General features: G+C 40.7%; 1 protein-coding gene across 8 annotated transcripts in view; it reads right to left on the bottom strand.

The window, feature by feature from the left end:
* The window catches only part of fbxw7 (F-box and WD repeat domain containing 7), a 134,086-nt gene that overhangs the window by 11,194 nt on the left and 97,363 nt on the right, over nucleotides 1–25,529 (bottom strand). For 7 of the 8 annotated variants that reach the window (XM_086295363.1, XM_086295361.1, XM_086295364.1 and 4 more), the window contains 6 exons: nucleotides 10,026–10,108; nucleotides 8,366–8,507; nucleotides 5,306–5,440; nucleotides 2,883–3,006; nucleotides 2,568–2,704; nucleotides 1,837–1,950 (listed from right to left, as the gene is read on the bottom strand). In XM_086295363.1, the coding sequence (XP_086151489.1) occupies nucleotides 1,837–1,950; nucleotides 2,568–2,704; nucleotides 2,883–3,006; nucleotides 5,306–5,440; nucleotides 8,366–8,507; nucleotides 10,026–10,108 (735 nt within the window). Of the gene's footprint in view, nucleotides 1–1,836; nucleotides 1,951–2,567; nucleotides 2,705–2,882; nucleotides 3,007–5,305; nucleotides 5,441–8,365; nucleotides 8,508–10,025; nucleotides 10,109–15,338; nucleotides 15,843–25,529 lie in introns of those variants that run through there. The other variant, XM_086295368.1, reaches the window with a different exon arrangement.

Below are 25,529 nucleotides of genomic sequence, written 5' to 3'. Positions count from 1 at the left end.
TTGAGGGACTACTTCTGACCCCGAATCAAACATACCGTCCTTTCAGAGCATGATTTATATATAAAAAAAAAAGTATAACACAATCACAGTTTCTCATCTCAGCTGATCACCATGCTGCAGTCTCTTATTGATCCAGGTCTCAGTAAGAGTTAAGTGGCAGGGCTGTAGAAGTAGAGACTGGGTGACTGTGCTTTGCTGAAGTTGAAAGATTTGTTTACAAAAAGGTGCAGGAAATTAAAATAAATTACTACAAAAAAAATTACAGAGAAAAGGTAATGGCTACAATCTTGGGAGACGTGCAATATGACAACCCCCCCCACCCCACCCCACCAAAAAAAAAAAAAAAAAAAAAAAAAAAAAGTACAAGAGAAATGATATTGATATGAACACTGGTAGTTACAGCAGCCATTGTAAGCTGTGTAACACTTCAAGATCACTGACAGCCACTTTACAGACCTGCATCTCAGAGACGGACTAAGAAAAAGTAGCAATCAAGTCTTCAAATAAGCTGGCAAAGACTATAAAGAATTCTGACAGCAGGGAGAAAAAACAAATCCAGGGGCCGGTAATCTCATTGTATTTTTACTTTACAGTTTTACTGGCATCGACAGCCACTTCACCGAAATGGTCGATTCGGCTTAACTGGCCATTCCTCTCCAGTGAGGGATTCACTCTCTGTGGTGCTGAGAGCTAAGGAGGCAAAGAGATGAAATCCACAGAGGGAATGTGTGCTCTGAATACAGCAACCAAACACGGATTTAGGCTCATCTCGCCTTCATGACTAATGTAAACAAACAATCCTGAGGCAGATTAGCATTGTAGAAAGCGCATACAATAACCTCTGTCTGTGATGTCATTCTGAATGCAGGGTGGGTTTGGGGGGGGGGCTTTAGAGCCTGCTGGTGATGTGACTCATCACAGGCTTCCACCACCAATATGGAGCTACTGCAGCTATAATTCAGCAACCTGTCATCCAGATATTAGTCTTTGGGTGTAGGAGAGCCAAACTGTGCTCCATGCCTATCGGATGACCTTGGCGAGATCTGTTCAGATCAGCAAATGTGACTGTGACTGATATGCATGTAATCACCAGTTGGGAGAGAGCCAACTTTACTTTATGTGTTCAGCCGAATCTCCGCAGCAATGAAAAGCAAACTCAACTCTTTTACATGTGAAAGTGAGGCCGAAACGCCCCACTGTGATCATGCAGAACATCTTTTTTTTTCCCCCTTTGAGAGGTTTTTCTTTGAAAGTTTTCATTTTTAAAGACCAAGTTCAATCCCAGCCTTATGTCATTTATCTGAGTAAAAAAAGCAAAAGGGATAGACTGGGAAGAGAAATAATGAAGGACTTTTTGTGAAAACTTCTTTTGAGAAAGGAGTCCAGCATTGAGGCATGAAAGTGTTGTGATTTACCACGATCTGTAAAGCGCTCTCCAATATCACAGAGCAACCACTGCCTTTCTTTTTAATACACAGCGTAAAGCTGCAGCACAACGCCTGTGTGTCTGCACCAGCTTCAGCTATGAATACTAACACCGCGTGTGGACATGGGCTGTGTTACAAGTCTGCAAAATAGATAAATATAAGAGAGGAGAGACTGGGACAGAAAGCAGTCTTCCCAGGAAGATTTTTATGTGGTAGTGTAACGCAAAATTATATCAGTGGGAGCACTAAAGATACAGTATTTAAATCAATTCAACACAGTTGTTACCTTCACTTCTAATCAATGAGTGTAAAAAGTAGTATGATTAAGCAAACAGCCCATTATTCATATTAGTGCCTGCCTCCCTTCTCTTCTGCGTACATCCAAAATGTAACAGTATTCAACTCTTACCTTTCCTGTGATAGCTGACCAGACTTTCAGCGTGTTGTCGTCAGAGCCGCTGACGATGCGATTGCCACAGAACTGGAGGCAGGTGATCACATGGTCATCGTGGCCTTTGAGCACCTTTAAATGGGACACATGAAAAGAGATGAAGCGGGAAGGGCACGGAGGAAGATTTGATGTGGAATGACAACGCAAATAATGATGCTGACAGTAACACTTCTTATGCATCAAAGTGAAAATGTCATCAAGTGCTGCAGGTGTACACAGCGCTTTAAGCAGTGCTGCATACATTCAGTCTCAGCTAGTGGGTCACAGGACTGCGAGCTCAGCAACTGACAGGGCACACTGCATATGCAAAGGACTATAACGAGCGTGGGGAACTAATTTATGCCAGTCGCGGCCTAAAATGACCTGCAGCCGTTTCACAAACAGCTACAGCGTACAAGGTCCATTAAGGATGAGCTTCAGCATGCTGGTCATGCTCTATGAGAAGCTTCTGAACAGGTAAAAGAGACGGCGAGTCTTTAATGTGAAGGAGAATAAGATTTTCCTGTGCTCCAGCTCAATTAATATTCCAAACAAATACCTGGGAGCACAAACCTGACTGTTCACTAACTTTCCATCAGTTTAACACTTCAGACTCTTATTGAACCATCTTTCTGTGCCTCAAGGCCATTTGATCAGATCTGTAAAACTCCTCTAACCTGTGGGGAATTTAAGTTCGAAAGAAAAGCTACCTTAGGTGATTTGAGGTCCCCTCTCCTCCAGTTAGTGTCTATTCTGTGCTGCCTGATGTAGGCACTCTTCCAGGGGCTGTGAGTGAAGCCAGGCTTGACAATTTTTCTCTTCTTCAGGGTAAGGGGCTCATCGATACCTGTGAGAAGGTAGAAAAGAAGCCAGTTGGACTAAAATGTCCTTGTTTTTCAATAAAAGTGCATTTTTCCAAACAGGAATAACCACAATTCTAAGCACAGCAGTCGCTTCAGACTGCTCCCGCTGGGCGACCGCATAGCGTCTGTCTGCCTGCATCTGTTGCAAACAGTTAGGCTCACCCTCTTCCCTGCATTTCTCCCTCCACAGCAGGTTGTCTTCTGCAAGGATGCGCCAGTAGCGACACGTCTGTGCTGCTTGGAGGAGGTCCTTCGGTTCCAGGAATGACAGCACGTATAAAGCCAGCTGTTGAAAGACAAGGACGAGCAATGTGAAAGGTGTAAAGCAGTAATGGGGGGAGGAAAAAGAAGCTATAACTTTCTACAGTTGATGTAAACAACAGTTTAAGGTGACATACATAACATATTTTCAATAACCTAATGGTCAATATATGATGTACATTAAATGTACATCATATATTGACCAAGAAGAATAGACTAAGAGTTTACAGCTTGACCAGGAGAGACAGGATTAGAAATGAGTACATTAGAGAGACAGCTCAGGTTCAGCTGTTTGGAGACAAAGAGAGAGGCAAAGCTGAGACGGTTTGGACATGTGCAGAGGAGGGATAGTGAACATACTGGACAAAGGAAGACTGCCAGGTAGGAAGATAAGAGAAAGATCGCAAAAAAGGTTCATGGATGTAGTGAAGAACATGCAGGAGGTGGTGTGAGAGAAGAGGATGCTAGGGATAGGGTGAGATTGAAGCTAATGGGATTAGCCAAAAGCAGAAGATGACAGGTTTACTTTTTTAGTCTTGTGAGATGAAAACCTGGATGATTGTTTCCAGAAGTCCCGTTTCTGTCCATCCAAACTCACATTAATGACTTTTCAAACTAAAACTATCCCCCAAAAGTCCATTTCAGGGTTTAAAGTTGTGACATGGTGTGGGTTCTAGGCATAAACGCAGCACACATGATAAAATTAAAGTGTTCTAGTGTGGATGTGCTGAACAAATATAGGAGAATAAAAAGGAATAAGGGGGAGAAAAAAATCTAAGAAAACAAATGCAGGATAATTAGTGTAGCTTGTACAACAGTCGTTGAGATGAGTCGACATGTCTGTAAAAATTTTTACATTGAGCTTCTCAGCGCAGGTACAATGCTACAGCTCATTGAACCAAATGAGCATAAACCAGAAAGATAGTCACCTGCTTTTTTGTTCCACTAACAATCAAATTCAAATACATATATATTTGCACAAAAGCAATGAGCTGGATCACCTGTTAGGTCAAGAGATTGTTGTGCATCTGCATAAAAAAGGATTACGGGTTCATTTGACAGTATGAGGCGTAAGCTGCTGTGTAAATATTGTTCTTTCATTATCCGACAACAATATGAGATGACAGCGACCCCACGACAGAGTAACAAATTCAGGTGTGTTGCCACGAACATCAGCATGGAGTCAAATTACTTAGGATGGTCTCCAGCTGTCAATTATTATTGATCTGAAAAGTTTAGGGAAAAATGTAAAGTCGTCATCATATATAATTTCTGACAGCTCAAAGTGTGTTTCCATCACAGCCAATTAATCAGTTGTCTTCTCCATTTTAATTAATGATGGATCCATAATAGTGACTGAGAATCTGTCTATACTCTATTCAGCTATAGTGAATTAATATGCTAGATTCATCCACACAAAATTAATCAGTCAAAAGTAAGTCTTAATTTGTTCAATCATCTCTTCTCCTTGGTTTAAATGTGTTACACTACACAGTTAGGTCTACTTCAAGTCACCGTTATACCTGAATCACCCCAAAGCCCATCTAAGCCGGCCATCATTACAGGCCAGAGGATATTTTAATAGTTTTACAAATCAATCTCAAATTGCTTTTAAAGTCTGACACTCAGCCTTCTGCAGAATCTGTTCATAGTTTCAATTTCGACTGTATCTCAAGTGTAACCCACAGGGACCGTCCTGCTAAAATTACTTGACAGCCACACCTAATATTTTTCCTGGAGCTGGATCTAAGAGGAGAGGTGGGATTATCAAAAGAAGTCAAAGCCGCTTGTTGTTGTTGTTGTTTGGTTTCTTTGCTCATTTTTCTTTTAAGGAGAAACAGAATGAAAGGAGAGGTCTCATGTACCGGTGCAAACACACATAAAGCTGTTTGTATATTTGGCTTTAGAGCAAGTGACACCAACACCTTGAAATGTTGCATCCTATTGCCTCACTCTCCACGCTACCCCCACCCACCCTCAATCCTGACACCTGCCAGACAAGGTGTGAAGTCTCTGATCTGCTACACAAGCTTCAGCAAATTGAGGCCGATTTGTTAAGAATCCCCTATGTCACATTATCAGCGTGCCACTTTACATTGTTTGTTTTGTCAGTTATGATGTAGAGCAAAAAGCAAGACACCCACTATGGATGCCCTAAAATGATGCGAGGGAAGACCGACGGACGATCAAGGCTGAGACGACTGCCTTGTGTCTTTTTGAGGTGTGTTCATTCGAGAACAAATATAAAAGCTTCTTGTGGGAGTTCAGGTCAGAATACACAGGAAGCCGAGGCAGAGGGGGCGAGGCGCTTGAGGGGAACTCACTTCTTTGGGCAGCAGGGAGATGAAGTCTCGCTGAAACTGCGGCTCGATCACCTGCATCATATGCTTCACTTGTGTGGGCTCACAGCTGTCAATCAACTCATCCAGCGCCAGCAGCTTCTCTGGGCCAGTCCAGCTCTGGAAGACAGACAGAGACACACACACACACACACACAAACACAAAGAGAGAGAAAATTGAAATTATTCAAATGACTTTACTTTGAAGACGGGAACCATTAAATGTGGCTGTTTCAAAGTCGAAGCCTGGGTCAATGGGAAAAAAAAGGCCAATTTAGTAGAAAACACCAGAGGTGCAATGGTGTCAGTCATGTACAGAACATCACAGCAAAATGTAATGTTATTTTAGATCAAAACTTTCTCCCTCGCCGCTACATTATGTATTATGCTTGGGAAAAAAATGTATGACAAGAAGTTAATTTTAAATCTAGGGTTTACAGAGCTTCTAGCAGGATTTGATGACTTTGCAGCAACATAAAAAAAGAGGAGCTTTATGGAGTTTTCTTGTAATTTACCTTGAAGCCTAATGAATGTGTTGAATGCATTTGGTTTCCCATAAAACAGATGCAAAGCTTTTTCTTCCTTCAATTTAAATACAGGATTGTGTGCATGAGGAAAGAAAACAGTGACCCACTTGTAAAAACATTTCTTTGCAGCCAAAGCTATGAGGCAAGTTAAGAGATTACCCAGAGGAACCGAAGGTTTATGTTAAAATAATATGACTTTAAAGTGATTTTATGAACTTTGCTTTTATTTATCCAACCACAATAACTGTCCCTGCTACTTTTACAAAGATTACAGGTACCTTCCCTGCTTTTATTTCGGTCTGTTCCTCTGAATTGTGTGCCTTTTTCTTTGTCTGGTTGCTCTAAACCACCTGGCAGTGGACTAATTTAACACCATCAGCAGCATATTTCGTATACATCCACAAGTAGCACAAATTGAAAACAGCATTGGGGCATTGTGGGAACAGAATGACGCCTACGTGTTCTTGTGTATGTTTTTCTTCCAAGTCTGAACTTGGATTGGAGCGCCTTGGAAGCATCCTTCCTTGTGCAGGATGCCTGACACCTTAATGTTCCCTACGTGCCCTCCACTGCAGCACCGGATTGCTCGAGGCACCTGCATATTTCCAGCAGTGGAAAATGTGAATACGAGGAACTAGACTCCATCAAGACCATTATTAGTAGTCAGCATGCTTATTTCTTCTGCTTGAACATTCAGTTACTGCTGAGCAGCTCTCTAACCGTATGTTGGACCCCACAGTCATAGTTGTTTTCCCCTCTGTGGAGCACTGAAATCCAGACAATGATTACAGGCTACGAGGCAGGGTGGAAAATCTGGCATACGCAAACCACCTGTAATTTGGCAGCTAAAAGCTTTAGCCAGAGGTGTTGGTTCTAAAGCTAATCAGGCAGTTAAGAGACCCCCTCCCTGACAGAGGGAGGGAGGGGGCTGCGCAACAGCTACTTATGTGTTTTCACAACTGATAATTTGCACTCCCACAGAAACCTGAACACCAGAGCTCCACAGTTCCCAACCAGTGCTGAGAACCTTTTTGTCCAGTAAACTTTCAAACTACAGCCTGCAGTGTTTTTCAAAGATGCTTTTTTCTAATTTAAGCTTGACAAAGTGTCCGTAGACCAGACCTGGGCAACACAAACCCCCGGACGACTCAAAAAACAGTCCAAGCTTCTCATACAGCCCCTCAAACTAAACTTTCTTTAAAAAACAACAACTGTGAACAAAACAGATTACAACAAGGAGGATGTCTACAAGCTATGAAGACTAAAGAGGCAATCATGTGATCTTTTACACCAGTTCTAATGACAATGACAATTAAGACTGAGGCCCATTGTTTTTACACTTCTGCTCGAGTACAAATTAAACAACGGAGATATGCTAATGAATAAGCTTTAGACATTAGGTGGATTTTGTTACCTTTAACACAGTCATCTTAAGAGTTTCCCTTTGTTGCCACTCTTTCTGCAAAGCTAATGTAAGTAGCCACTTGTTGTATCTTTACATTTCATCTAAAGACACGAGTGGCAGCAGATTCCTCATTTAACTCGACAAAAAGGAGAAATAATCTCCAACTAATCCTGGGATGTGATATGCGAGGTGTCGGTGATGGTGCACGTATGTAAGAGGTGTTTCTCACTAACGGGAGCTACATGCAGGCTTGGACTGGACTGGGGAATGTACAGAATGTGAACTTGAGGTTTATCCCCCTGTAGCTTCAGCTGTACGATTAAAGAGAGCAGACTGATGTTCTGGCCTGAGGACTAATATATGTAAAACAAACACCAAGGTGTCACGGGTTCACCCTGCTGTTCAAAGATAATAGGTTTAAACTCTCTTAGGTAATGAAATCCATGGCAACCCATTATATAGAAAATCAGAGAGGCCCAATCCAGGCTAATATGTTTAAATGACATCCTATTTCCTTGAAGTCATTAGCACTTCAGTTTAACATGAAAGAAATGACTCTATTAGGTTGTATCCATCAGAGAATGATAACATAGGAAATTTACCATAAATAGGGGGTAAACTATAATATTACATCATGTCTTTGCTAGTCTCTAGAGTAAATGACAGTTAATTACTTAAGTGGCTAAAAAGAGGACAAAAGTTTTTATGCCAACTTTGCTCATGGAAGACATTCACACTGAAGTAACGTCTCCATTTCAGAGGATCGCAGAGGGAAAAAAAAGAAGAAGAAAAGCACAGGCCATGACTTCCTTTAAAAGGATTTTAATCCCAGCGGGAGTTCCTGGTTAAATAAAGGTTAAATAAAAAGTGTAGAGTAGACTAATGTGATCTTATAACTCTGCTTTTCAGTCTGAACAGGTACGGCTAATCCCAATTCCACGCTACAGTGCCTATGGTAATGTGCTGGGCCACAACAACAAGGCAGCAATTATCTCGGAGACTAAGTGAACATTGATTGGACGCAACATCTGCTTTGTGATGAGCTTTTCCTCGAGGGTTCAGAATCGCCCAAGAGTGGGGGAAAAAGAAAGAAAAAGACTCCAGAGCGCTCACCTGAAATGTTCGGAGCCATTCCTGGAGACCCGTGGGTGGCTGGATTGAGGTGATACGTCGTCTCTGTTGCCCCTGACCATTGGCTGTTCTGATGTGGCCAAATGTGGTGGGTGTGGCCGGACATGGGACAATTCCCGTCGGGCTGTAATTTTAAAAGGGAGGAAACAAAGCATCTTGAAGACCAATGCTGATATGAGACCTTTAAAGACAAATAGCGTAACTAAATTGCAGTCTAAGTAGGGGTGTGGAGGCTGTAAAAGCACTGCTGTCACTGCAATTAAGAAAAACACATGTAAATATTACACATCCCAGCATATTCTTAATGAGAATAACAGGAAGCCCATTATGAAGGGGCTTTTTAAATAAGCTTTGCTGCAAACTCTGCTAAATCAAATCAGGCATGGACAAAAAAAACAAACAAAACGAAACCTTTTTACATTCAACTTTCATCTTTTGTGTTATCTCTGACAATTATGACAGCAATCAAGCCCAAGCTTTTATTTTGCAGGCAAATTTTAATTTTTTATTTTTTTTTTACTTTAGTGCAATTTTCTTAATTAAATCCGTTCTTAGTTATTATTGGGAAGTCATAGGTTAAATCAATTAAACTGACATTTACTTTAAAAATGATTATTATTTTCAAGCTAATCAACAACTCTACAAGTACATCTTTATCACATCGTAATTACTTCCAGAAAAAAATAATTATTTGCAGTAAGAAAAAGTTACTCTTCACAAAAGCATTGAAATTTAAAAAATAAAATAAAATAAATATCCACCTTGTCTGACTGAATTAGTGCCGACTGAATTAGTGCCTCTCTGTATAATGCAATGCAATTCATCACCATTCAGCAGCACAAGCTACAACCTCCAGAATGTGCATTACAATGAATCAACACCTCTTTAAAACCATTTCAACAAAAACTGATCAATACAACCTTCACGGAGACGGGATTTATTGCAGAGGAGCATTTGTTCTCGCTATGTATACTTAATAAAATGGCAAGTGTTATTTCTAACTCAGACTTCAAAGTGTGCACAGTCCCACATATTTCTATTCAGGCCCAGAGTCTCCTGCTGTATCTGGATGCGGAAGGCAGCACAGGACTTCAAAGTGTACCCATGTAGCCTTGTAATGTAAGGGCAGCAGCAGAAGCCATCCACTGGGCACCCTCGATGCCTCACATTCTGCTTGCTGACAGCAAAATGGGAAGCTGGGGGTCGATTTCATTATTGATTCATTTTTAATGGGAGAGGAAGCTGAGACGGAGCGAGTTACATAGCAACATTTACAGTTAAGTGGCTGTGTTCAGTTTGAATTTTAATGGAGCTACATGTGAACACGGGCATTAAATATTCAGGGTAAGAGAAACATCTGGGACCACTGGCTGGCTGGATGGTGCAGACAGAATGGAAGAGGGAGCATCCCTCTGTTTACACATATACAATGCAAACCTTTGTTTATGCCTCCTGGCATTTTTTACTGCTTGCCTTGGTAGTCCCAATTATAACATGTTCAGCATGAAAACAATGGAGGAAGAATTTTTACTTTATTATTTTCTACCATAATCTTTTTGATCCTAAAATGATAAACAAAAATACAAGGGAAAATGAGTCTGTGGATAGCTGGGGTGCCTTATGAGAGAAAAAGCTCTCTTACCTCGGATACTCTGGACCTTTGCAGGGCTTTTTTCCTGAAGGGAAAGATCGGACCTCGGGACCATGGTCCAACTTTCTCTTCATCTGAGGAAGAACAAGGGGAGAAACAAAAACCTTAGTAACAGTGAAAGCACAAAAGTGGGAAATTTTGTATTTAAAAGCTAGAGGCAACCTTTTGGACATAAATTCAACTCCATTCTGGTAACTTTCTTTTAGAAACAAAATCTAAACCAATTTAGTTCTAAGACATTAGCGCTTGAAAAGAAAATCAAGAAGGGACACGGGTCAGGGAGCTATTTTTTTTTAAACTGTGCTGGAAGCAGAAAATTATTCCTGCAAGTTACAGACTTTGTTAGCAGAACGTCTGAATTTTTGCATATTAAAATACAGACAGCACAGTCTTGCAAAAGTTTAATGCAAATGGAAAAATTAAACTTTTATGCATGGGCTGGAGATTCAATAATTAACATGTGCCATAACAAAGCACAGAGACATGCCCAATCTGTCCGTGACACAGCTCAGCATACACTCTGAGATGGCACATCACAGAAAAGGTGTTTTTCTGTGCTGTGTTTAATTTTGATTGAGAGAACTGAGCAACCAGAAATCCAATAATATGCAATAATAGGTAACCGCACTCACACCCAAACTCAAAGGATAAAGCATGCCTGTACGCACAAAATAACCACAAAGTATAACAAGTTCCTCAAGCAGGTATTAGGGTTTATTCTGCGCCAATAATTCAGAAGGAAAAGGAAAAAAAACAAGCAAGTCAGTTCTTTATTATTCTCCATCACCTCCACGTACGCAACACCACCCAGTCCCTGTTACCACCTACCCTACCGTGCAAACAAAGGAGCCTGTGTAGAGGCCCGGGCAAGCCAATTTTCCTCATCCCATGCCTGCCACTTTCTTTGGCAAGGCTTCTCAACACACATGCAAGTGATCACCATCTCATCTCCAGTCCCTCATGAATAAACAATCTAGCTGAATAAATGAACACTGATTTTTAGTGTCTGGCCAAAACAATATACAATCTAACAGCCTGGCCTTGTTCTTTTTAATATTTAAATATATTTCATATTTCAGTGAAGGCTTTTGGAGATTTAAAAGTAAACCCATGGATTCAAAACCAAATCCTTATCCTTGTAGCCCAGCTCCTTTGTAATATCAGCAAAAGTATGACGTAAAAAAAAAAAAAATATATATATATATATATCAAAATGCACTTTAATTATGCATCAAATCTGCAAGAAACAAGTATTTTCATTATCAGTTTATAAGCTTATTATTTTCTCGCCCCGTTGTCATCAGTACGGCTTTCAAATATATTATTGGTGCAAAAGTTATGTTATAAATTTTACCTGACCAGTTGCATTACTGACTAAGACTTGATGCAGTCATACTAGCTCCCATGCAGAAGAGGGTTCTCTGTATCTTCCTGAGAGCCTGCACGCAAAGAGTGGGTGCAGCTCCGTCTCACCCATCCATACACAGACCCTGATCTTTGTGTGGAAGGTGGGGAGAATCAAACACTCAAAAGTGTGGCCGCACTTCGCTGATGGTGCTTGTTGCCACAAATGCAGCAGAACTTTTTCTTGTAAAGGCAGAAACACAAACAGCCTGTCGAAACATTTAGTGAAAATCCATCACATTCAGGCGAGGGGATTCAGTTGGAGGTTAGTGATGTGATCTCTGCCTATACAGCCTACTAGAGCTACCCTTGGAAAACATGTAACACATTGTAATGGTCGTCAAACTACATCTATATTGATATTAACTGGGGCGTCAACTCATCGTCGTTATGGGGGGAAATAGTTATATTATATACTAATGCACAATATCTTGTTCTTAATTTGAGTCATCTCCAATAAAGTATTGACAATTGAAGCACCAGAAAGATAAGCGGAGCAGCTAAGAGTTATAGTACTGTTAAAATCTCAAGGTACAGCTCAGGGTTAGGGGGTCATGTTAGGTCAACACTGGCGAATGGTAATGCTTAAAAAAGGAAGAAAAAAAAACTAAACAAAAAACTGCAAGGCCAAGCACAAGAGACTTCATTTAAAAGGTCATAAATTCTAACTTCTGAAAAGGTATTTGTTCAGCATGTGGCTGAAACACATCCAAAACCCATCCCTGAATATTTGTCAGGGATCTGATGGGTGTAAAGATGTCGGAGCCAAATGCTAATGTGTGTTTTGTTCACTCAGCCATCCAAAAGTATTAAAAAACAAAACAAAACAAACCCTGAAATTGACACAAATGACAGGTGTGGGGTGATTGTTTTCTTATGAAGTAAAAACGGCAATCCATCTCCTAACCCTACTATTGAACTCATCACTGCAGTTCTAACATCAATGATTTTCTCACAAGATTATAGTACTCGTGGCGCAGCAGTTTAGGGTCAAAGGTATTTGGCAACAGTTTGTTTACAGTTACAGTCCAGCCTGTTGTGCTCCAAACACACAACCTGAAAGTTTGCTCCTTGAACGCTTCTGCGACTGTATAATCGGATGATTATGCGTAGAAGCCAGAAACCAAATGTAAATTTAACTTTCCCCCCCTTTGACACAAACAATGCATTTTTTTTGGTGTATTATTGTAGTTCATATGCGACACAGGAAAACACCACTGGACATTTGACTCCATACTGTCTGGCGCTACAGTGGAATGATTACATGCTTCTCTTCAAAGATGTGTGTTTTTTTGTTTATCACTATAATTTAGTGTGTGTGTGTGTGTGTGTGTGTGTGTTTTCACTGTGTTTTAAATGTGAGGGTTGCTCATGTGAATGTTGAGAACAGTGACACACACAAAAAAAAAAAGAAAAAAGAAGAAAAGAAAAAAAAAAGAATGTGGAAGCAACATTTGCCCACGACTAGAGAAATGCTGAATAACGAGCAGCACATCTGCACCGGCAGCACATCTGCACTGGCAGCCATGGACTTCTGATCGATACGGATTCCTACCTTAGTTTTGAATCTTTACAGACTCTGTGCCTTGAAACTTCCGACAGGCAACCAAAGTCTGAGCTTATACAACACATGCGCATGATTAGCACATCAATGTGCACTGCAGGTAAGGTGCCTGCTGGAGACCACACTGTGATCTGACCAATGATTTGTGATTCTTTCCTCACAACTCAGCTCATGCGTGAAGCCGCTGAAAGCTCATAGGGAGGAACCATAAAAACCTGAAGTAATTCATGAGGGCGAGGTACAGAAAAGAAACTCGAAAATTTGGCAACAAGAATGCAAATGTAGTCCAAGCTAGGCAGGTACATAGCTTGTGTTTCCTTTGTCTACATTTTTTGCTTGTGTGGTTGCTGAATAATATAAAAAGGGGTTTATAAGATATTCAGGATTGTTAAGACTGGGCTCTTAAACCTGGCTGCCTTGTTCCTAAAGTGGTGATCTCACTGCAATGGCAGTTCAGTAGCCAAGGAGAGCCTGGGTGTGTGAATGCATGCAGAGGGTGTGTATGTGTGTGCGCGCGCGCATGTTTTTTGTGTGTGTGATTCAGAGTGTGAGAGAAGAGAGGGGAGTGCTGGCTGGCTTTGAGTGTGTGCACACACATGTAAGAAAACCTCAAACTAAATGCGGGCATGAAAAAATAATGTGTAACCAGCCTGTTCTGCAGCTTCAGCCTGGGAAAAGGTAACCAGAGAACACAGTGTTTGTAAATCACCACCAATCAGCCGTCCCCCTCCTTTCTCTGGCTTCCCCCCCACCCCCACGTCCCTATCTGGCCAAAAGCACGACAGATGGATATGCAGAGAGTTAATGATATTTTAAAGACAGCGATCATTCTTACATAATGTGTTGATTCATTTTAACGGCGACTACATCCTGCAGCATCAGTCACGAGAAAAGGCTTTTCTCATTTTTCAAATTGTGTTTTCAAGCACTCGTCAAAGAGTTTCTCCTCATTTCAATCAGCATTATTTGAGGCACAGAAACGCTTGGGATCTGAGAGCTAGTTGAAGGAGTTTTTCCAGGACCAAAACTGCAATCAAATCAGAAACACGGGTTTGAATTCATCCTCAAAAATGAGAGTCTGCTACTACGAGCCCCGCAAGCAGCACTAATATATTTGCGCTCTGCAGGATGACTTGAAAATCCTGATACATCTGAGAATGAGTACATCCTTAAAATGGATGGAGAATACAAATGAGCATGAACATTCAAATCAATGAAGCGCCATTCATCTATTAACAAGACTCTCGTGCAATTATTAGGATTAACTGGATAAAAATCCCCCACCCCAAGGGATATTTTGAACCGCGTTTTAAAATTATACACGATTAACGAATTTGTTTACATTGTCTGAATTATAAATTCTCTTTCATGCTTTTTTTTGTTGTTTTCCCGCGTTTGTTTGTACTCTGCATTTTCCAGCTAAGAGAGGACGATTTTTATGGCTGCAATCCAGCATAATACACCCAACATCCTTGAGGATATTCTACCTCATGCTGTCTGACACAGTGACCCATTATCTGTAGTTGGAGCCTGAGGCAAGTGCAGTGTCAGGGAATTGGCTACTCCAACAGGCAAATGCAGGCAGACTGATGCATGCATGCATCTCAAGCAGTTACTTTGGTCAGTGGGAGATAGCCACTGCTGCATAATGTACAATCATAACAACCCTGCAAACTGGGCAGGACTGCAGGGGAACCTGGGCGTCTGAGCTTGAAGCCCTTATTTCTGAATGTACCTAAGCATACATGGGGCTCCATCAGCGCTGTATTACGTAAAATGTGTAATTGCTTAAGCACCTACTAGGGTCTGTGAAAGGGAGGACCCACAGTTGATGTACAGGTGCAGAGCATCTTACCAACACTGATGGGAGGTAAGGGGGGAAATACATTAAAAAAAATAAAATAAAATGGGGGCTTCGTTCCATTCAGGAGTGTATAACGCCTAATTATAAGCACAATTTTATCGGGGATTGCAGAATTAAGCACCCCCAAAGCAACAACAAATTCACCAACGCGATGAATGTCACCCGGAACCGCGGCGGTGGCGGCGTTTATTTACACAGCCGAAGTTACTATGACGGAAAGGACGTCAAACGGCTTAGTAGCGTATTAAAAGATTTTAACGCAACGCTAACACAACATTACGGCCTGGGCAATTAAAGAGGCATCTCTGGGGGTCTGCTACAATGCTGTCCATCCTCCGCAGTGGCCGTACGATCTGCCGCGAGAGGCGCGTCAAAGATAATGTGGGCGACAGAGCGAGCCAAACACACGGAGAGAAGATGAGGATGTGCCGGAGGTGACACGGCGGATAATACGAGAAGAAATCCTACTCACTTTGTAGAAAATCATCTTTAAAGTGCCGTAGAACCCCATCCTTGTAATCCGGTGTGTTTCCCCCCCTTTTTCCTTTGCTTCTCAGTGACAATCGGTGAAGTCCAAATCTGCGTGCGCGGCGGCGAGATCGCTCTGACAGTGTGAGGGCAGTGTACTCTCAGGTAAATCCGACGCTGGCTCTGATGTGAACATGCTCGGGCACGTCACCGGACTGGCGTGCATGCAGTAGATTCCACCGGTAAAGACATTAGCAGGGGAAAAGAAAAAAAAGAAGTAGTAGAAGAAAGAAAGAGGGGGGAAAGCTCCGTCGTATCACGTCGACTTGAAGGGGCTAGGTCGATGGGTGAACAATGCACTGCGACGATTCCGGAGGCTTGTGCGCCGCCGAGCAGGGAGTGAACAGATGAGGGGGAGAAAGAGGGTGATACTCGGCAGAAAGGGGGAGGAGTGCAGGAAGAGAAGCGTCAGAGCACAGAGCAGTGCCCTCTTCCTCTTCGCAGGCTGCACGACGGCTCCTACGAACGGGATCGGATTACAGCCTCCCCGCTGGAGACGACAGGAATGGTGCAGTCCAGCATTCAACACTGTGCGCAGCGCATCCGTCCGCGAGCGGAGCACCCGGGGACATATGCGTAGCAGGCGACATGCAGCACACACACAGAGACCAGGTGGGATACGGACTTGTCTTCACTCGTCGCATCAAAGGCGGAACCCCCCGCCAAACGCACACACACTTGTTGCAAGCTCCAAAAACACACAGGAGCCATCCTCTGCGTCAAATTATACTGAAGATTACATTTATTACGCACTGATGGAAAGTCAAAGTCCTCTCACTACACCGCTCACTTCTCATCACTAAAAATGGGGATTTTTATTTTATTTTTCATTTTAAATTAAACGTAACAAAATATCTGTTTATTAAATATTAGCGCTGTGAATGATCTGGCTATTTTTAGGTTATTCTAATATTTTAAAATATCAGAAAGTGCAAAAGCTGGCCCGTGACAATTTGCCTTGCTTCCTTTAATCTATCGTTTTATTCCACTCCCAGCACAAATCCAACATGTATTTCACTGTCATGTGAGAAAACCTAAACGTTGAGAGCTTAATTGGCTATTTCTGCCTAGAAAAAGTGACCCAAGTGATTGATATATTAGTAATACCCAAAGGTATACATTATAAAAGACAAACAAATTAGCTAAATATTGGCCAGCAACAGTTCAATTCTCACTAGGCACTCAGACCGCACACCTCTGCCAAAGCCGATGCCCAGTATTGCCATTGAGTAATTTGGATTTTTACAGGAATTTAACATATTCTTTCCACGTGCTTTGGCTCTATATAGGCTTCTGCACCGGACTGCTGCATTAAAATGACTGTCAACAGATCACATGACAGAAAACAGTCAGCCATTAAAACCAATCAGGCAATATGTGAATGGATCTATATCTGCTGCACCTGCTTCCTGCAGGACAGTATTTGCATTTCAGGATGGCAGATAATAGCCAACTGCACCTGTCCAGTTACAAACACTATGTACTGCTGATAGCTTTACAACTATGATTAGAGATGGGAAAATCCACAACCTTAAAATGGGAGCTTTAGTTTGAGCAGGTAAAGATAATCTGTCAAAACACATTCAATGTTCCAGTGAGATTTCTGCTCACTGGAACACCGAACCAAGTAAACAAACCAATGATGCTCCTCTGCTTAGCCGTTCACAATAAACACATTCAAATGCATTTGTTTGAGTAATTTGGACAACATGACTGGTCATACACGACAATCCTTTCTGATTTCTCAACATTTTCTCCTACAAAAAGGTTTTTGACACTCGGTGCAGAGTTTGTACTACACCATTCGTTTCAAGTGGTATCCAACATTTGCAACACTTGACCTCATACGACATCAGCTTCAGATCATCGAAACTGCGGAGACAATGAAGGGCCATGAGATGGGCTCTATTCACAGGTGACTGTGCACTGAGATCTGGCAGCCTTTCAGACTCTCCTGGCTTACACCTGTAATTACAGAGTGACCTAGCACAGGTGGGAATTTTAAAGCTGGCAAAGAAGAGATGCCTGGTAAAAATCTAGCACAATCCGAGTTACATCTTGAGGCTTATTTTGCATTGTAATGTGCCTAAAGGGTACTGTATGACACATGATTTATTGTTTTATACAAGGTATACTGGGACTTGGCTAATCTAAGCATTACAGACACTAGGACACCACAGCAATACCAACACAAAAGATTTCAAATCAGTGGACGTCAGGGTGCATGAGACAAAGCGGTTAGGAGCTCTGTGTGTGTGTGTGTGTGTGTGTGTGTGTGTGTGTGTGTGTGTGTGTGTGTGTGTGTGTGTGTGTGTGTGTGTGTGTGTGTGTTTAAGGTGGCTCTCATGAGAAAGGCTCTCTCGATGCTATCGGCCGGCCCAACCTTTACACTGCACATTGGAGTGCTTGGTATGCGAGCAGGGTTGCACGGTGGCCTTTGAATGGTCCGTGGCCTCCTTTGTCACTCTCCTTCTGCCAGTTGGTAAAGCATTAACAGGCCCCCTCCCTGCTGATACCAGTCTCCTGCTTATCAAAACCAAAATCCTGCACAAAGCAGGTGTCGTCTTCTCAAAGCAAACTGCATTTTAAAAATCTTGTTCATTATAATCAACAAATGACAAACAGGTTACAGACCTCCCATCAGCCAGTTGCTGATGGGAGGTCTGGAATATTTAAACAGAGGAAGATGTACAAAAATAGTAATTTCATTTTAGCACAGCATGCTTGTGGATAAATGCAAATGCTGTGTTATTCGACTGTGCATAAACAGACAACTTCGGTGCCAAGCTTTTAGCACATTGCCTCAGATATTGTACAAGTCTGCAGGTAAGATAAGCATCCTCGGATTGGCTACCTAGTCTGATCTTCCCATCAATCTAGTTTTTGATAATCTTTGGATTAGTATATACTTAATATATGCATTAAAATATACAGATTTTAGAAGCAAGGCCATAATACTGACATTTAAAATGATGTCAGACATTGCCTTAAGTCTGAAACAATTACTAGATTAATCATAAATTACAGAATTAAGGAACAGCCATGAAAGCCCTCTAGCTGTGGCCTCTCAAATACAAATACAAAGTTTAGTACATATGTAAATATCTCTGGCTGTTAGGCTGCTGGTGACTCAAACTAAACTTTTCAAACTATCTGCACAACTTGGGCTTAAAAAGGAAATTGAAAATGTACACCAGAAACCAAACAATTAAGCAGAAAATTTGAGAAAAATAATCCTTAATTAGGAAGCTGTCACAATAATTTAATTGCTGCACTTTGTGATAAGTGAAACTCTGACTAATTAGAGGTGTAATAAGTAAAGCCTCACAGCTGTTTTGCAGGATTGGTGACTGGAACGATTTCCAATCAACAGATGTTGGTGGGAAAAAAGCTGAACTACAGGAGAAAGGGGCTTTCTTGAGAAAATGTTTAATGTGAGGTGGTGAACTTGAAGGAGGAAAATACTTCTTGGGCAGCGATGCATCACTAAATGGGGTCATGTCATTGTGCGATTGTCTTCTCTGGACAAAAAAAAAAAAAAAAAAAAAAGAAGCAGGGGGTCTGCATTCAGTAGATTTTCCTCAAATGGGTTAAGTGTGATCCCCATGCCAGACTGGACAGATGCAATCTGTGTGGGGGAGGTTTAATGAATAAGGAAATCATGGATCATGGCATTCTGTGGTGGATAATAATGGCATCATCTGCATGGAGTTGAATTAACATATCCTACAGCCACCCACGCGACTGAGACATTCAAGTTTGAAGGGTTCAGGTCAAAAAGAAAAAAACAAAGAAATTAAAGCAAGAGGCTAAGGCATCTCCCCTGTGACATCAATAGGCTTAAATAAAAATAAATGGAGAACAGAGGTCAGTATTTGCAGTTATCGGCAATTATTTAAGAAGTGGAAGTGGATGCAGCATTTTATAATGTATAGAAGTAGAGGAGCCCTGAGAAAATAACAGGCAAAGGTCATCACAATGAACATGAAGACAAATATATATTACAGCTCCAACACTAAAGTGAGAATGATTACAGTCAAAGAGACAGTATCCAGTGTTTGTACCTCAGAGGCACATGTGTATGCACTATAAAGGCTGAAGACATAAGAGCAAATACTGGCCATAAATAACACTGCATTTTATTTGGGATTCACAAATGAACAGAACCAAAAGAGGAATTTCTCCCTTGTTGATGAAGTTAGCATAACCTGGTCAGCAGAAGACATGTAAAAGTTTCATATTTTTGTACAAAAGGAAAATAGTTTTCTATGGTGTTTGCAGTAAAAAGTAGATAGAGATAAAGCATGCACCACAAAGGAAGGCTTCCTGAATACAGCGGCCATTCTTTTATTCAATAGAAGTTCAGACTTCCTGTGCACTTCTGCTCTCATTAGGTAACTACAAAGATAAACCTGTAATGGTGCTACATCTCATGCAGAACTGGGATGTCCAGATCTCTGTTCAGCCTCCCTGTTTTGTCATAAAACAATATTACTGGAAACAACAGCCATAATGTCTCCTCCCTTTGTGTACAACTGACACTGACCACAGAAACAATTGCAGGGAAATAGCAGACGCAGCTAATTTCCCCATAGAAAACATTGTGGTCTAGTGTGAGTGCTTAGGTAAAATGACAATGTGGCCTCAATACATACCCAGAATAGATGGAAATCTGCAGACTGAAAGCCAAAATGGGTAACAATTGTTCACACTTTATAAATGAGTTGACCAGTAGCCTTTCTTAATTCACAGCTCCGCAAATCTCTGAAAGAATGGCAACATAACCCAAAATCTGGGGCATAATGACATCTGATAAGAAATAATAAATCTACACATACTGCTTTTCTATTTTCCTCTAAATCCCCCATTCAAACTTCTAAAATTGAGACTTGGCACATTTTAACTATGTGTAAACTGTGGTAATTTTAGTGCCAGAAAAAGCATTATCAGCTAATCTCTTTCATGTATAAAATAAAGCAAAAGTACAGTTCTGAAGTTTGAAAATGACAGACGCAGAAAAATGCACGCCCTGGCAAACTACAGCTTCTATAACTTTAGATGGACTCAGTTTCATTGGTTCTCCCAAAGGGTTCATTTTATAGGAGCACAGGCAATGAAGACAAAGTAATCAATGACTGAAATTGTGTCGCTTTGCCACTTAATGATGCTCTCAGTCATTATGTTGTCCAATCAAAGGCATCATAGCTAAACCCTGAGGCCATCATCAAAGTGCCCAAAGCACGTCAGTACCAATCAGTGAATATCCCAAGCTTCAGCCAGCGGGTGGAGGAATTGGTGATTGCTGACATGGTTTGAGTAGGACGCGAGTCTTTCAGCTTAATTAGAGGCATTTATTTTTAATGATCCTGATTTTTATTACCTCTTTTTGTTGTCTGAAAAATATTATACTCATACTCCATGTTACAGACTATGGCAGAGACTATGGAAAATCCCTGCAAGAGAATAGGGTGACAGAGTCTTTCTTACACGGCACAGTCTCCTCCAACAATCACCAAAACACTGCACATGTGCCGACAGCTCATTCACAGGTGATACTGCCCGTTTCTCTGCCACTCCCTGTACAGAGTGCTGCAGAGAGAAAATGTCTGAGGCAGGAGAGCAAAATCTTGTGGAGTTGTTGCTAGGCAGGTTTTGTTAAAAAAAAGTTATTAAAGGGATATGAACAGTCAGTACATCTAGCTACAAAGTTAACAAGGCAACAGTGAGATGAACTGAAGTATATTGAGCAAGATGTCCAGCACCAAAGGTGAGATTGTATACATTTAGAGTTTAAAAAACACAAAAACAAAAACCAGAATCCCAAAATTAAAAACTAAATGTTAAACCAAAACACCTGAAAATATGGGTATATCTCTAGATGATAATGGTAGCTGGTAAGTGTCAACATTTATTTAGGGACGCTTTAAAAGCTTTAAAGTAGCTTTTGGCTCCATTCATTTGAAGTAATTAAACTTATCCGTCCAATAACTTAATAAATGTGCCCTTAAGTGTGTGTGTGTGCATACCTGTGAAGGCAAACTGTACAGGAAAAAGGTCAGTGTTACTGTTGCCCTCTCTTTGTAATCCTCTTCCCATGATAGGCCTATGTGGGTTTTGCATGTGGATACAGCCTGGACTGTCCTATCTCATTGAGAAATGAAAGAATGTTATGGAAATGTGAGAGATGAGCCAGGTGAAACTTGGCCAGGGCTGGCATCAACATTTACACAGAGTGAATAAACCTCTTTAATCGTCCAGAATGATCACTCTCCTATCCTAGATGAATCAGAGAGTGCCAATTTGTGCCGCCTGTCATCTGAGGATCCCCAAATATGCTTGAGAAGGTGGCGGCAAACTGTGTGGGGAACATTCTCACAGTGGCTCGGTTGCTTGCCTTGACCTGAACTTGCTACACAAACTCGCTCGTCAAGCTGGCTTTGGTACTTCCCCTCTTCTGATACTGATCTCATCTGGAACACAGTCTACACATACTACTCTTTATCTCTTCAACAAAGCAGTAATTTGCTTCTTTGCTGTTCCAAATAAAAGGTTTCAAAAGGAAATGTGCATGAGAAACATCTGAAGTGAGATTTAACCTTTATCTAAGCGGATCAGAGATCAGAGATTAGAGGATGCTATTGAACCGTCTGGTATAACCAGTGAATTAAGCACAAATAATGAACATTTACCCTTCTTTTAAGCTTTAGCATCAAGATTTAGTAGGCAAGGTAGCAGCGTGGCTCTCTGGATGGCAATGCTGATTTTAACAAAATATGGATGGTTACGAGAAGATGAACTTTTCTTCTAGCACATCTAGAATGTAACATGTTACTTAAAAGGTCAAAAGTATCAAATGGATTGAAATTACATTTAGTACATCACATGCACACCAACTCACTGTGGCTCCATAAACATGCCTTTTATTCAGCCACACTGTGTATATTACAGGTGGGCAATATGGCCTTGGAGTTATATGATTTATGATGACATTAAAAGAAAACGACTGAACAATGTTTCATCAGTGGTTACAGTAATAAATACTGCTGCCTGCCAGATGCAAACAAAATGAAGGGCACTTTCCATCCTCCTTTTACAAGGAGCTACTGTCATTGATGACAAGCTACCTATTCGAGTGTGAATGTACTGCTACCAGGTACCAGCAGCATTACAATGCAATAGCAGTGACACAACATAAGTAAAATATAAGCAAAACAGTAGCCTAGGCTGCACTCTCTTGGGAAATTCTAAGGAAAAAAATAATACAACTGTTTAACACTTTAGCAAAAACTACTGTAACTTCAGTAACTGCAGGAGCTGCACATTAGTGAGACAAACAAATACATTTTCTACCTGGCATGTCAAGTCGTTTAACCAGCTTTTAAATCACTCCTTTACCACCATGTTAATGACATCAACTGCTGTAGAACTCGCAAATCATCATCAAAAGCACCTGTTCTCGCCCTTTATTTTGTATTTTTTTATATATAATATATTTATATTATTTGCATTCATATTTAAAAATATAAAAATAAAAGCTTTTTTACAATCCATTAAAAAAAAAAAAAAAAGATTGGCCAGCAAAATGCTAAGCCACTGACCTGAAGGTTGTTAGGTTGGACACAGAGTTATCACTATTAATTAACGTCTGCACCATCATAACGTCTTGTTTTCAGCAGCACAAAGACTTTGCATCAAAGCACAGGGCAGTCTTCAGAATGCTGATATGCTCACTTCTCTTCACTGCCGCCACCACATTCTCCAATGCCTTCGAGGAAGACCGTAAACCTACTTTTTTTTTTTTTTTTTGGCTTTAGTTTAGACTGCATATGTTATTTGACTTTGACCTTTGACCTTTACTTCAGTGTATTTAGATAGTTTTGCACTTAAGGAAATACTTTGTGTAAAAAATACATACATTAAAAGTACACTTTTATCATGGCAGGTAAATACAATACGTTTGGTTGACAGATGAACACACTGCAGTTTCTAAAATGGAAACCTATGAACAGTTTATTTTGAAAGACATGTTTTCACTTTTGAATATTAATTATTGCTGATTCATGAGACAGTTATTTCTTATCCAATTAATTGATGGAATAATTGATAGATTGCACGATTACTAAAATAATTAAAAGCTGCAGCTCTATTACAGACTGTAACATCTTCATTGTAACAATCAGATAAAAGAACAAAGATTGCATGGCAGCTTTCTCGCACTGCCGAGACACTGTGTGAGTGTCTAAACTTGCTGAATAATGAAGCGCAACAAAGAGTAAACAAATCATCAGCGCAAGCAATTTCGTCTTGAGGACAAGGTGTAGCTCCAGCCTCTGCCTTTTCTGAGAGTCAAACTAAGGCGAGTCCTTCTGGCAGGTGAGCCTGACTGACCAGCTAATCTGGAAAAAATGCGGGCCGAACATCTTTCAAGTTTGCTCAGCTGAAAGTTTCAAACACAGCCTTTGTTTGGTCAGTCTTATTCAACTAGCCGAGGTTAGTGGAGAGGTGAACAAAATAAACACTTGATAGCAGTGAAATACGTGACTCGCATTTTGATGCGCAATACAGTTCGTGATAAGTACATTTGATCTTCTTTAGACATGTCCACCGGCCATGTTGCGAAAGCCAAGGCTCTTGTCTAAAGTGTCTGTTCGGGATTACCGTTATCTGTGGTGGCCCACTAGCAGAGTGGGTGATAGCAACCTTTTTAGTGCTAGACTTGACTGCTATCAACTCTCATGTCTGATGCCACAAAGTGAGATTCAAACGACTTTATTTGGAAAGAGAGAGATCAAACAGGCAGCACATGAACATTTAGACATTCATGGGCCTCTGTTGGTTAATAAGAATGACGCAACATGAAAGCAATGCAGCTGCATGCAGAGTGTGGAGTGGACATGGCCTCAAATATCAATGACTAAAGTAAGCATGTTTTTGTGATTGCTATATTGCTGTAAAAGCAGGTTTTTACAGCACTAGCATGCTAAATGACAAGCATATTACTTTAATTCATGCACAATTTTTAATAAATCTGTTTAAATGTACCCTACCTACCTACCTTATCTAGAGTAGTTCCACAGAAATGTATTCCCTCTCCTATTCTATGTCCTACAAATTATAAACAGGAAAATCGATGAATGATCGAGATCAATTCCTTTAAGGGAATTATTTTCCTCTGTATTAACCTGCTATTGTTTCTGTCAAATTCTACCAAGGGTGTACCGCAACTCAGAAATGATAGTGAAATGTTTCTTGTAATGCTTCACATTAACAAAAACCCACACAAGAATAGTGATCGCAAAGGACATGGGACTATTACTTAACAAAACAGTCTGAGGCAAACTAAAAAAGTGCTTGAGGATAAAGAATGCACGAGTAGACAATCACAAGGAAAGCAATGGTTCAGGAAGCATACGAGCTATGGGATCATATTCACCATTTAATTTGCCGTACTGGTAGGACTGAGGACTGAGTGACCTTTTTGGCTCAGGCAATGCAAGTTAAGAAAAGAAATGTTGGCTAGATATTTTATACACTAGGGAAACACTGGACCTTACTGTTTTCAAAAAGATCTGGTCATGCTATAATGCATTAAAAAAGGAAACTGATGAATTTTTTTGAGCAAGATGGATAGATGGATGGATGATAGCAAAACAGAGATGTCTCCCAAGATTTGAAAGGCTATACAGAATGACAAGGATCAAGGATCATAAAGGTTTCATTTCAGGAAAGGAAGAGGAGCTGTGAACCATGAAGGGCTTTGCAAGCCTATTTGTATCCCCTTCCCCTATCATGCAAAAGCAGACATATATCAAACTATTGTAGTACCTTTAAACAAGAGATGCAATGATTACTGACATATGCATTCAGTCAATCCAACAAATAAAGATCACAGGTAGAAAATTATGGTATCTAAACTACTGCAACAAAAAAGACAGAAAACAAACAATTAACACAAACTTGAAGCTTACTGTAAGAGACAAATGTGACAGTTAAAACCTTCTGGGTGAACAGGCACGCAAATTTTTTAGTTTGTTATTAGAAATACTGAATACAATTTTAAGGCCAGTGCTAGAGGTTTTGCCATATACCCAGTAAATGCTGGGATGGAAAAGACTTTTTATACAAGACTGGGGCT

The sequence above is a fragment of the Aulonocara sp. 'chitande type north' Nkhata Bay genome, linkage group LG6 (assembly GCF_057382095.1).
Source record: "Aulonocara sp. 'chitande type north' Nkhata Bay isolate Kocher_YH1m ecotype deep benthic linkage group LG6, A_spYH_male_GT1.1, whole genome shotgun sequence".
NCBI lineage: Eukaryota > Metazoa > Chordata > Actinopteri > Cichliformes > Cichlidae > Aulonocara > Aulonocara sp. 'chitande type north' Nkhata Bay.
The sequence above is the reverse complement of the archived record's forward strand: the minus strand, read 5'-3'. Positions and strand labels throughout refer to the sequence as shown.